The sequence below is a fragment of the Capsicum annuum genome, chromosome 1, assembly GCF_002878395.1.
Source record: "Capsicum annuum cultivar UCD-10X-F1 chromosome 1, UCD10Xv1.1, whole genome shotgun sequence".
Classification (NCBI taxonomy): domain Eukaryota; kingdom Viridiplantae; phylum Streptophyta; class Magnoliopsida; order Solanales; family Solanaceae; genus Capsicum; species Capsicum annuum.
In genome coordinates, this window is record NC_061111.1 from 254,828,733 (window position 1) to 254,842,119 (window position 13,387).

Sequence of the window (13,387 nt, forward strand, 5' to 3'; positions counted from 1 at the left end):
GCAATTTTAATGGCAATACATATATTCAACAAAATAATGTTCAATCTATTATTCGTAACACCACAAATCTACAACCACTAAAGAAACAACATAAAAAGGAAGAAAACTAGTAGTACAACTTTAAGCACCTAAGAAACTTATTGCATGCATCTATTACTTATATTATTTCAGCCAACAATCTTTTGAAAACAATCTCTCTATCTTAACAACTAATCCTATTTATGAATCGAAATTATACTGAATTTGTTATTTTTGCTGCAAATGTTTTTCACAGCTAGTTGTTTAATTCGACAATCAGCAATACAATGAATGAGAAAAGTCTTTGCTTTTCATTTAATATTTTATTATATTTAAAGAAGTTTTTTTTTTTTTTTTTTAGGGAGTTGAAAGAAAATGACATTTTGGAATTGTGGAATGTAAAGTTTATATTGATTAATTACCAGCATAAATTAAGGGACTTCTGGATCCCATGGGAAATGGTGAAAGTGAAAAGCACAGACACAAATGCATGCAGTATTCAAGCTGACACAATTAAAGAGAGAGACAGATGCATATATCATTGTCCAATTAACTACACTCAGAATTATGCATGTATATATATATATATAGTGGGGTCTGGGAGGGTGAACAATGGTGCTTGCGTTGGGGGAGATGTCCACCCGTAGGGTTCGGCCTGCTTCTTGTCCGAAAGAACCGCTCACTAGTTGGTCAGATTAGTGGAGGCCCTATCTGGAGACATACTGAAAACCATGTATTTCAAACGGAATGCCCGTCTTCCAAATAGAAAAAAGGGCTCGTTGGGAAGAAAGATTACGTGCGGCCTATATTGCACATGTAAAGCACAATCGGGTTGCTCACACAGCGGATCACTCGATCTCTCAGAGAGAGAGAGAGGGGTGTGAAAGTAATAGCCTTATGGCCGCGTCCCGACTTACGGCCTTTACGCTACTAGTATTGTGATGTGAGTTGGTCAAATTGGTTGCATCTAGGTCGTTTCTGATAGACATAAACAAGAAACAGTCTAGAAAAAGAAAAAACAGAAGAAGAATATAAGGAACAATAGATAGTAATAAAAATAAGATTATCATAAAATAATAATACAACCGATCTATCATCCAATATAACAAGCATGACCAATCCAATACTCAAAAGTTTATATATATGCAATAATAACATATTCAATGTATCCGATCTCCAAATAGGGACTAAGAAGGATACCCCTATAGGCTATAACTATATAATAAGTCATTATGAGACAATCATTCAAATTTTTAAAAGTAAGATTTTACTAAACATATACTTAGAGGCTATTAGCTTCTTTTAGAGTTGACAGAGTGCAACTGAAACTATTGTAGTTTCTCAAGAAAATCTTGTGAAGGAACTTAATTAGTAATCTATATATTCCCTCCGTCTCAAAATATTTGTCATATTTCACTCTTCGAAAGATAATATTTGTCATATTTCACTCTTCGAAAGATAGACTACATGAATTTTGACCAACGTTTTACAACATATTGATATAAGAACGGTAACATATAGTACTTCACGTATAGTTTTAAATATTTAAATAGTAATTTTAAAATATTAATCAATTACTCTAATCCAATTTAACTTGAAAGATTAATTAGCTTGACTCTCATAAAGCAAAACACGAATACTAATATGGAACGGAGGGAGTATTACTCAAAACAACAACAACAACAACAACAAATCCAATATATTCTCACATAGTGGGGTCTGGGGAGGATAGAGAGTGTACGCAGTCCATACCATTACCTCTAAAGAGGTCGAGAGGCTGTTTACGATAGACCCCCGACTTAAGACAAAAGAAGTATGAAAGAGCGGGAGTATTACTCAACACACAATTAATTTATTTTTATGTGGGTAACTTCTGAATCACAATTCTAAAGAGCTTTTAGAAGATTATTCTCTGACTATTCTCAAAACGTACGTTACCTTTACAAAAGCTTAGAATGGAATATGAATTTATTCTTTTCACTTCCCACTATTTTAACCTTTTCTTCATTTCAAGAAACTTTTTTATGTCAATATTATAACTTTGAGTAATCATGATGTCACTAAATCTTGTAAACAACACAAAGTACGTAGTCGTGTGAAAATATACATAGATTTTTACATATATACAACAACATATTCTCTATACGTAGTCAAAGTTAGAATACACACAAATCTTAACTATATCCTTATCTCTGGAGAATACAGAAAGGCGGTTTTTGATAGAACATAGACTCAAATTTCATGTTTAACATTATCATCAAGAAAGGAAAAAATGACATATGAATGTGATATATATTGTGTTATATTAACTCATGAACTTCTCCAAGAAAAATAATTCACGTGTGGCAACTGGAAAAGAAAACCCTAAGAAAAGAATAATAATGATCATCATAAATGTAATGATGATACTTTAAAAGTCAATCAATATAGCAACAGTGACATAATCATCTTACTGAAAATTTATATTATTATGTAAATAGAAAGTAATACTTCTATACACTTAAAAAGTTACGGTAAATCTTGAACATATTTAATAAAATATCTAACTTAGCAAGAGTGGGGAAAATATAATAAACGGGTAAAACAATATAATCCTATTGTATAAAAGTAGTATCATCATATTGAAAATATAATTAAGAAAATAAAAATATATTAACTCTAAGCATTTATTTGACCCATAAGAAGAATTAGGCATATACATAGGGCACGTTGATAATATAATAAGTAAATAAAAATGTACTTTATCTAGTAATAACAACTTAAACTCATCGAGTTTAAATTTTGAATCTGCCTTTGTGCGCTCGGAAAAGGAAGCTAGATTTTGGGGGAAATGAAGCCTGGTCCGACGACACTAACACATAATAATCCATCAAGACTTGTTCACACATTGGATCAATTAATTGGTGGCCTCGAGCCAAACAACATTCCCCTCAAAACAAAAATTAGTAATTCCTCTTCATAGTATAATGAAGTGAATTTTATTAGTATACAAATGGAGAAGAAAATTAAAACATAGGTTATATATATATATATATATATATATATATATGGGATGAAAGAAAGTATAGTGTGTTGTGTTGAATGAATGAGAGAATGAATGATAGAGGGGGTTTATAAATATAGAAGGGGGTAAGAAAGAGAGGACAAAAAAAAGTCCTAAAAGAAAACTAATATAATATTTGCTCCGTTCATTTTTACTTATTCATATACAGATTTAGTATAATAAATAAAATAACATTTTTTATAAATTATTGTGTGAATATAGTAAATTCAACGTATTGAAAAATGATTATACTAAATAAAGGATAAATCAAAAAGTAATGATGGATTATTTTTTGATTTCTTATATTGAAGAAGCAAAATTTTAATATAGTGGAGAGGAGGAATTACTAGCATGCCATGACCATACAAATATAACAAGTTAAATTTGGATCCAGTGATGACCAGGACCAATTTCCAAAATAAAACTATATTTCTATATGTCTCACTGTCGTTTTACCCCCAAGAGAAAATACTTTTAACATGTACGTCAGTCAAATTTAGAAAATCCGGGTTTGATCGAATATAGTAATTTTGATTCTAAGTTTCAAACTCAATAATTATCTAAAAAAAACTCATTCAATTTATTCAAATTACTAAATTTAGAACCCATCTCAAACTCAAATTCATAAACTTCAAGTTTTAACTTCACCTCTAACCGACCAAGATATATTTGTGTAAAAATAATTTAACTTATATATGAAATATTATTTTCTATACACAAAATATAATTTTCTGACCAAAACTTATATCTCAAGAGTTAAGTCACGACATAAATATTAAATATTAAATATTAAATACATAAAACTTGACAATGAAATGACATGTAGCAGCAACAAGCTAAGCTAAGCTAGCAAAACTTGACAATGAAAAGATTGGGTAAAAACTAAACTTGCAAACAAAATAAAAGAATCTTTTACGTACTACAACAAATTTACATGTTTTAGGTAAAATTAGAATTGTAAAATTATATTTTGTAAATATAAAAGTAGCAAGAAAATGGGTAAGATGAGAAAAAGGGGAACCTCGTGCAGAGTGTAAGTTTATTTTCCTAAGCTTTCGAGGGAAATTTCGAACAAGAATAGATTTTACAACTGTTAATTTACTACTATCTTTGTTTCGTTTTAATCGGTCCTCTTACTAAAAATATTTATTTTGATTTAGTTGTCTCTTTGATGAAAACAAGAAGATTTTATTATATTCTTTCAATACTATCATTAGTATTAAATGACTAAATAAAGTGTATTTACTCAAATTTATATTTTTAAAGTATAATTAATAAGGCTAATTTGGTGCAATAAACTCCTAATTAATATTTTCATAATGGATGTGCCAAGTTGGCCAACTAATATGAAACGGAGGGAATAGTACAGTTGGCTAATTCATTTGTCTCAAATTATTTTTCGTATTTTTCTTTTATATATTTTTAAAAAATAAAATTAATTAGCAGAGGTATTTGATTATTTTATCCTTATTTATTTTTTAAATATAATTTTTTTTTACTAAATATTTACTCTATTAAGGTATTTAATATTCTTCAAGAACAATTACTATTCAATATAAAGTGAGTCATATTCTTAAACGTTTAATTTTTGTTAGTAATATTTGATTGGATATGAAATATAAGAAAGAACGAAAATCTTGTAAAATTTGTGATTGAAAACATGTGCACATTGGACATTGGTGTGACTCTAATTCATCTTGTACAAGGTAAATATAAAGTTTAAAGTAATCCATATGAAGGTCTAAAAAACTACAAAATAGGAAGAAAAATATTACCCCCTTTATTCCTTTTAATTTACTTGTTATATTTTGCCGAGAGTTAATTTGATTAATTTTTAAATCTAAATTAGATTAGGTTACAACTTTATTTTAAAATTAAAAGTTCAATATTTAAAAACTATACGAAAAATACTATAAGTTGCAATTTTTCTCATATCAACACGATAAAATGAATACATTTTCATATGTTGGTCAAAGTTCATGTATCATTTGACTTTCAAAAAATAATTGTGACAAATATTTTGAAACGGCAGAAGTACTTAGCAAGGGGCGGAGCCACCTTTGGACAAAGGGGTTCGCCTCCTTCGGCGAAAAATTATACTATTTATGCATTGTCAAAATTAACATTATGTATCTATAGTAGATGTTGAATCCGAGTATCCGACCTCTTCGGTTAGGTCGCACGTTCACTTCTGGACCCTGTTAGTGAAAATTTCGATTCCGCTACTGCTTAGCAACCTTATATTTGGTCATCAATCTTGAAGTTACATACATACATTAGATACTCCATCTTTTTAGACAATGGAAGATGTGTAACTTTTAAGGAGTCAACTTGAAAAGTGAAAGATGGACACAATTCATTCAACTTTCTGGAAAATTTTATAGTGTAGTCTATTGAGTAGCTAGACTTTTTCATGTTTTTGCTTTCTTTTCTTTAATTTACTGTGGAAAATTATAAAACTTTTTTTTTTTTTTTTTTGTATTTTTTTATGGTCTCATTATTGAAACATCCTTGCCACTTGATTGCTTTGTGTCTTCTGTTCATGACAAGATTGTTTTGGAATTCTACATTAATTTGAATCTGCCAGTATACCCTAGGTCTATGTACATTTCAATTTTCATGATCTTTAATATGGTCTCTTACGGGCGGGTTTGATTCTTCAATGATCCTAGTATGTGGAATTTCTTTTTTGAATAATGGGTCACAACGAAACTCTGTTGTCTGCTCTGATATCATATTTTATGTGATCATCTTAAATGGTTAGTTGTTAAGAAATATGCACCTTAGTTACTTATTTATTATCTCCTCACACCACTTTATTCGTGTGGACAACACATGTTTTACCGATAAAACAAGTTGCGTGAGGAATAATAAATTTTATGAAATCAATCGCAATTCATCCCAACCTTATGTAACGCGAAGAACATGTAAGTTCTATGTTTCTTGGTTGCATGAGTGGACTCGTAAAAGCTCTTCCGAAAAGATACCAAGGTTTTTAACATGTTAGTTCCTTTGTCCTAAATTATTTGTCATGTTTCTCTTTACGAGTTAAATTACGTTAATTTTAAGAGTCCGGTGCCAAAGGAGTAACATTTGGAGTTGTAAAAATGGTAGTTCGATCGATACACTCGAGCTCCCGTTAATACGCGAAAATAAAAAAAAGATTGAACCACATGGTATATTCTACGCCGCCTCACCTTTCATTTGAAATTGTGAAAATTGAAAAACTATTACTACTCGATATATGATTTATCGTACATGTTGTGACATATTTTGAATGAATTTTCTTAGCATGAATAGTGTAATTTTCTGTTTGTTTAATTTAACATTGACTCGAGGTGAAGATGCTGCAGTGATTTAATACTTCTACTATTAATTGATTAGTTATGTCATATGGTTTTGTGACCTGGAAAACATGAAATTCCCAAAGCTACTTTTTTGACTTTATATCTCTCATTTCTATAGAATTACTATCAATTTTCACATTGTTTTTTCTGCCACCTTTTCACATACACAAACTATGCCTTAATTTTTGCAAGTTGTAACTAGCTATTGCCTGTAGTTATTTGTCCTCTAGTAGTAATTCTTGTGATTCTTTTTTAATTTGAGAAATCATTACTTTTATAGTTCATCGAAAATGGACTCTGTATCTTCACAAGATTAGAATAAGATTTTGTAATATATACATCATTTTCAGACTTTACTTATGAAATTATATTCGATATATTGTGGTTGTTTCTTATATATATACTCCCTCTTAAGCAAGTGTAATGATGGAATGGATATAATCACCACATTCTTAACAAAAGGTCTCAACTTTGAGCTCTAACATTAAATCTTGACAAGGCACGTTTCTCTCCTTAATGGATCTTACAGGATGCGAAATTTGAATTAATTAATGAATATTGGTTGGGGTACTTAGTAAAAGGTGAAGCAAATGTATTAGTTTGGACGTTTCTAATCATTCTGGGAATAATGTTACTTATATATAATAAAGTCGAAGGTGAGCCTTGGAGTAACCAGTAAAGTTGGTGTCATGTGATCAGGAGGTGACGAGTTCAAGCCTTGGAAACAGCCTCTTACAGAAATGCAAGGTAAGGCTGCGTTCGATACACCCTTGTGATGGGGCCTTTCCCGAACACCGCACATAACGTTAGCTTTAGTACACCAACTGCCCTTTTCTTTTAATATATATAATAAAGTCGTGCATGTTTTGCGACTGTGGGAGTAGTTAAAAAGTTGAGATTTATTTTAGTACTATAATGCTACTCCTTTTTATGCATGCTTTTTTATTACACAATTATTTATTTTATGAAAAATAAATTAATATTGAGGGATGAGATAGGAGAAGATTCGTTTGCATTATCAAACAAATCAGAAAATTTAGAAACAAAACAATCAATATTCAATATCTAAACTAATCTTTCAGAAAACGAATTCCTGTTCAAAGAGTGCCTTACCGCATGGATAAGCTTACAGTAACCGATCAATTTAGCCACTTTTCTAGAAGAACAAAGGAGAAGAGAGTACATATGACAGACGAGATTAACGGATGATACTAATACTTTTATCAACAAGAAATGAGTGAAGTTTACTAGATTCAATCAACTATTATATGATACTAATTCATACTTTATACTTCTCAGACCCCGCTTTGTTATATTGTTGTTAGTTAGTTAGTTAAGGTTGATAACACCTCTGCTGAGTAAATTTCATCCATGGTCACTTGCTTTGTGTTTATTACACAAAAGTCATTTTACTTTGTTCTGACCATCACAAAAGTCACCATGACCGGATTTTATAATAATCTCACCGAGAAAATGATGTGGCAACCGTGTATATATGTGTGTGTGTGTAGGGTTTAGTGGTGGCTGAAATTCATTGGGCTTTTGGGCCAAAATTTTCAGAATATGGGGACCCAAGATAGTCAGTCCTTTATGGATATGTACTGTTGGGCCAAATTTATTTATCAATATGATCAAAATATACAAAGTTAATACATTGATTACGTATATTAGACTTACATATATAAAAGTTTTATAATTATTGGCTATTTAGTAAACTAGATTACTCAAGGATATTGAATTGTCATTATCCCCAAAAGATAAAGAGATATATGTTTACGCAAATAGTTGATCAAATCTATTGCTTACGTTCATTGTTGGCTATTTTTAGTTGAAGAGATTGGGTGGTCGACTATGTTAACTTTTTAAATATAATTAAGTCTATATATTGTATTTCTTGTAAAGAAATTATCTGAAAAAAAATGCTAAGAAGATTAATTACACCAAAGGGAACATTGGAAAGGAAAATTAGTCAGGTACTCATTGTATTATATTAATGATGATAGATTAAAGAAATTACTCATATTACAATAAAATTTATAATGAAAGGAGGTAATATTTTTCTTCTTTTATTGAGCAACCAATAGTAGGTGCTAAGTTTTTACTATACAAGACAATAAAATCAAAAACTAAGAAAATCTTTCCTTATTCATTCACTTTTTTTGTAGTTTTCCATCCGGTGTCCGGTATCCGTATTGGAGTCTGACTAGTTTGGATTTGCGCCGCATAGGGCCCTATTCGGGGGAGCGCTCCCTACCAAGGATTTTTCCATACCCAGGGCTCGAACCTGAGACCTCTGGTTAAGGAAAGAGCAACCCATCCGCTGGTTCATTCACTTTATATGTTGCATTCGTGACAATGCTTTCTCAAATTGGTTCCATTTTTGCTCCAATGTACCATAATAACCAATTGACATTCTCACTAATCCAGGTGAAATCCCAGCCAACTCCTTCTCTTTATTGTTCATTTCACTACTTGTACTATTCCCTGAACATGACATAAGTGTCTCATAATAACCCAAACTCACTGCCATCAACCCAAATTGTGTACAATTTTGCAAAACATTCATTAAACTATTAGCCCTTTCTTCAGTTTCCATGTCTACACACAAAATCCCACCATAACCATACTCTTTATTATTGACTAAGGACTTGAGAAGTGCCTGGTCTGGATGGGTTTCTAAACCTGGATAAATGACTTTGAGCCCAAGATTGTTCACTCTAGTAGCAAAGACAAGAGCTCTATTACAATGCTCTTTCATTCTTAGGCCTAAGTGTGGAAGTCTCTCTGAAAGTTCGAACACGATCTTGGCATTCATGGTTGAACCTAGTAGCATAAGTGCACCTTGACGAAGATCCATCATGGAGTTAATCAGACTTGCTGGTCCACAAATTGCACCTAAGCGCAAAACAAAAATACATGTTAATTAAATTTCTGATGCAGATCCAGGATTTTAAGTTTATAGACATGCACAACAAGTTTAAGTTACATACATGTAGTCGAATTTTAAAATATGTGATTGCCTTTACTTACTGGAACAAATAATATGTTTTATTTTTCAAGATTATACAACTTATATACATAAGAGGCTTATGTGTTGATAGACTTTTGATGACCAGAAACTCTGGCAATGTTTTTTACACTTAAAACTCATATGTAAATTAGTACCCTTAGTGTTTATGTTTTGTACAACATTAATATATACTTTCACTATTTCAATTTGTTTGTCATATTTTTCTTTTTAGTCCGTTTCAAAAAAAATGTAGTATCTTTCTTTTCCTCGACAATGTTTTAGTTTAACTTTCCACGTGACATGTTTAAGATCCCATATAATTTGCATATCTTTCAAAGCAGGAAAACAAATTGAAAGAGTGAAAGTAATTGTTTACAGAATGAGCTTAAATTGACCTATAACACAGTAAATTTTCATAGCAAGTATCTGTTAGATGGTAACTGAAAAACTTGAGATATAATTTACCATGCATGCACGTGAAAACAATGACACCACATACAAGTGAATTTTTACCTGCAATAACATCCGCACCACCACTAATATATTTAGAAACACTATGAACAACGACGTCGGCGCCCAATCTCGCCGGCGACATCACCATCGGAGCAAATGTATTATCCACCACCACAATCACCCCTTTATCATGTGCTATCCTGCACAACTCTGGTATATTCGAAACCATCAATGTTGGATTAGAAATTGACTCAAAGAACAACACCTTCGTTCTCCCTTCCACAATTGCTTCATCAACAATATCCAAATCCCTAATATCAACAAACGAAGTTGTTATATTACATTTCTTAGGCAAAAAATGCATGAACAAAGCATGTGTCCCGCCATACAATGTACGTGAAGCCACCACATGGTCACCAGAGCTACACAGCTGGAGAATCACAGATGAGATGGCTGACATGCCTGAGGAAGTACAGTAAGCTGCCTCAGTGCCCTCGAGAGCCGCCATGAGGCGGCTCAAATTGAGGACAGTGGGATTGAAGTGGCAACCGTAGATGAAGAAATTACTGTCAGGGCCAAGTTCGCCAGTGAACATGCGGGGTAAATTCTCTGATTCCATGACAGTGAATGTGATGGAGGCTTCTATGGACATGTTAACGCCGCCATGCTCGCCGAATTCATGGCGGACATTTGCTAATGCAGCTGTTGGATCGTCCACGATGAAGTTTTCATGATGACCACGTTCATTGTTACCCGCCATAAGTATAAGATGAAGTTACCTTGTTATTTGGGTGAAAGATAAAAGCAATTGTTTCCCGCTAATAAAAGATTGAAGAATGGTTTTGGGAGGAATGCATTATATAGTACTATGTTGTCGACTTGTCATCGATATCTGTCTTTGTTGTTGTTTATTCTATTTTGATTATTACATTATTTGTGGTTGATTATTTGTTTTTATGGTAGATTCTGCATTGTCCCGAGTTGTCATATCATCTTCAATGTGTTCCTCTTCTCTAACTCTCCGAGGTAGTGTGGTATAAGGGTCTATGTACACTTTTGACTTTACCCTCCCTACACTTTACTTGTGGAATATTGGATACATTGTTATTATTGTTGTTGCATTATATAGTATTTGTTGTCATTTATTGTGTTGTGATTATTACACTATTTTATGGCTGATTATTGTTTTTACGGTTGATTTGGCACTATCCCAAGTTGTCATATCATTGAAAATTTGTTCCTCTTCTTTGTACCTAGATTAGCTACACTTGAGTTGAGCTTTTTTTGGAAATTACGACCTCTCTAACTCCTCGATATCGTGGTAAAGTCTGTGTACATTTTTTACTTTACCCTTTCTGAACTTCACTTGTGGAATTTTACTGGCTACTACTTCAGTTGATTCCACACGATATAGCTAATTGGTGGTGATTACGTGCAAGTATAAACCTAACAGAGAAATTAAGAGACACTTATATTTCTTACATGCAATAATATATGGTAGAGTACTTGGTACCCACAATTAGAATTTGCATGGTAATACAAACAAAATTCTAGTGATTGATCTGCCAAACTTTGCAAATAAAATTTACTAAAAAGGAATGGAGGGAGTAATAAAAATTTAACCATCTTAAACAATGGAATTGTTGCATTATGTGTTATATTTCTTAATCTATGTATAAATTTAATGACATTTTAAGATCGTAAATTCAAATTAATTATTTAGTTAATTAATTACTAGTTATTAGGCAATATGACACATAAATTGAAATTAAGAAGTAACGCATATATAGAGTGTGATATCACCCTAGCCTCCACAACGGTCCATAGATAGTTGTATTCTTACTCACATGGTCTATGCACATCCAAGAGGTTGGCCGCCAATCCTAGATCTATAAATTTATATGTAAAATATCTGAGTTACAATAAATATATATCAGATGAGAGTGACTTTTGTGGAGGACAAGATGCGAAAAACGAAGTTGAGATGGTTTTTGGTATGTTATGAGGAGGGGCATTGATGCCCCAGTTCGTAGATGTGAGAGATTGACTTTGGATAATTTCAGGCGGGGTAGAGACAGACCGAAGAAATACTGGAGGGGGTTATTATTAGACGTGACATGGAGCAGTTACATCTTACTAGGGATCACATGACCCTAGATAGGAAGGTATAGAGGATGTGAATTAGGTTAGAGGGCATGTGGTTGTAGCCTTAGCTTGCTATTAGTCGTAGGGCTTTGTGCATAGGTTGGAGTTTCTAGCTAGGAGGGTTTGGGTGAGGTGTGTGCTTTCGATTTGATAGTGTATAGTACGTAATACTGTGGGTGCCTTATTCGTGTTATTTCATCTTGTTTCATGTTTTATTACACCTTTGTTTCCTGTCTTTTTGTCATGAGTCGGAATTCTATGGAAAAGAGTTTATTCAATAGATTAATTTCAACAGACATGATACACAAAGTTTGAACCATACCAGTATAATTAGATTACAAGTGCCACTATTCATTGGCTTTATTCTCCATGTACTTTTGTTTTTCCTCATCAGTCATAAAAGCAGTAATGGGATAAGACCTTCCAATTCCCATACGACCTTTCAATTGAATCTTCTTTTGATCTTCATTAATGCTCATCTCATCTGCAGGCACTCAAAGAAGTATTTGCTTACCCTTAACACCACTTATTTTCTTCATCTTACCTGTCGAAATATAATATAATTAGATAATCAAAAATATGTTATGTTCTTTTCAATAAGCGCTTAAATTTTTAGATGAGATACTATATTACCTTTCTCCACGTATGCAGTGACCTCAGTCGCGTAGCTCACAACCATTTTAATTGAAGCAAAATAATGCTCGTAGGGAGCCTTTTGTTTCATCCATGCAAATCCAGTTTCATGAACATAGCCAAATTTAAGAGGAAGTACCCCTTTGGGAAATCTCAAGTCGTGCAGGAGCTCTGCAATATGGCGATTACAATCTTCAGCGCCATATGCAATTATAGCTCCTGCACGTTCTTCTTCGAATGATTTTCGCAAATCACTAGCCATAATTATATTAATTTTGCAGAGAGTAAAGCAAAATATATACACATATATTGTATATTATTATTGAGATGCTTATGGTAGGGAGTTTTCAATTAATAGAGTTGCTAGAAAGGAGAAAATGTATATCGTGCAGCCCACTATGTGATAGAAAAACCCATGTACCAGACTTATAGACCAAAGGGAGCCAGCTTAAAGGTCTAGATGCTATAGCTATTTGTATATAATATCGCAGATGCGGGGCCAGGATTTTTTAGTTTATGAACTGGGTTGGCCAGTCAGTCAAGTCACTAAAGCAATGACTTTAGACCACCAAATTTTGGGGGTCTCAATTAATTTTTTTCATCTGATGTTTCGTATCTATATTAAATATTCTGATCAATTCAATTTTGAGGCACCCAAGTTTGGTTAAAGAAAAAAGCACTTCTTAGCAAAATACATTTTATTCCGAGGCTCGAATCAGAATTTACAGTTAAGAGAGG

General features: G+C 32.4%; 2 protein-coding genes across 2 annotated transcripts; both read right to left on the reverse strand.

Moving 5' to 3' along the window:
• Positions 1-8,594: 8,594 nt before the first annotated feature.
• On the reverse strand, positions 8,595-10,680 carry LOC107853488 (methionine gamma-lyase-like). The gene is made up of 2 exons (XM_047402574.1): positions 9,932-10,680; positions 8,595-9,303 (listed from the first exon to the last, which is right to left on the reverse strand). Exons 1-2 carry the CDS (start codon positions 10,629-10,631, stop codon positions 8,738-8,740), a joined length of 1,266 nt encoding a protein of 421 aa, XP_047258530.1. The 5' UTR covers positions 10,632-10,680; the 3' UTR covers positions 8,595-8,737.
• A 1,593-nt stretch (positions 10,681-12,273) lies between these two features.
• On the reverse strand, positions 12,274-13,022 carry LOC107853486. Its single transcript, XM_016698477.2, has 2 exons — positions 12,650-13,022; positions 12,274-12,560 (listed from the first exon to the last, which is right to left on the reverse strand). Exons 1-2 carry the CDS (start codon positions 12,909-12,911, stop codon positions 12,511-12,513), a joined length of 312 nt encoding a protein of 103 aa, XP_016553963.2. The 5' UTR covers positions 12,912-13,022; the 3' UTR covers positions 12,274-12,510.
• Between the last annotated feature and the right edge of the window lie 365 nt (positions 13,023-13,387).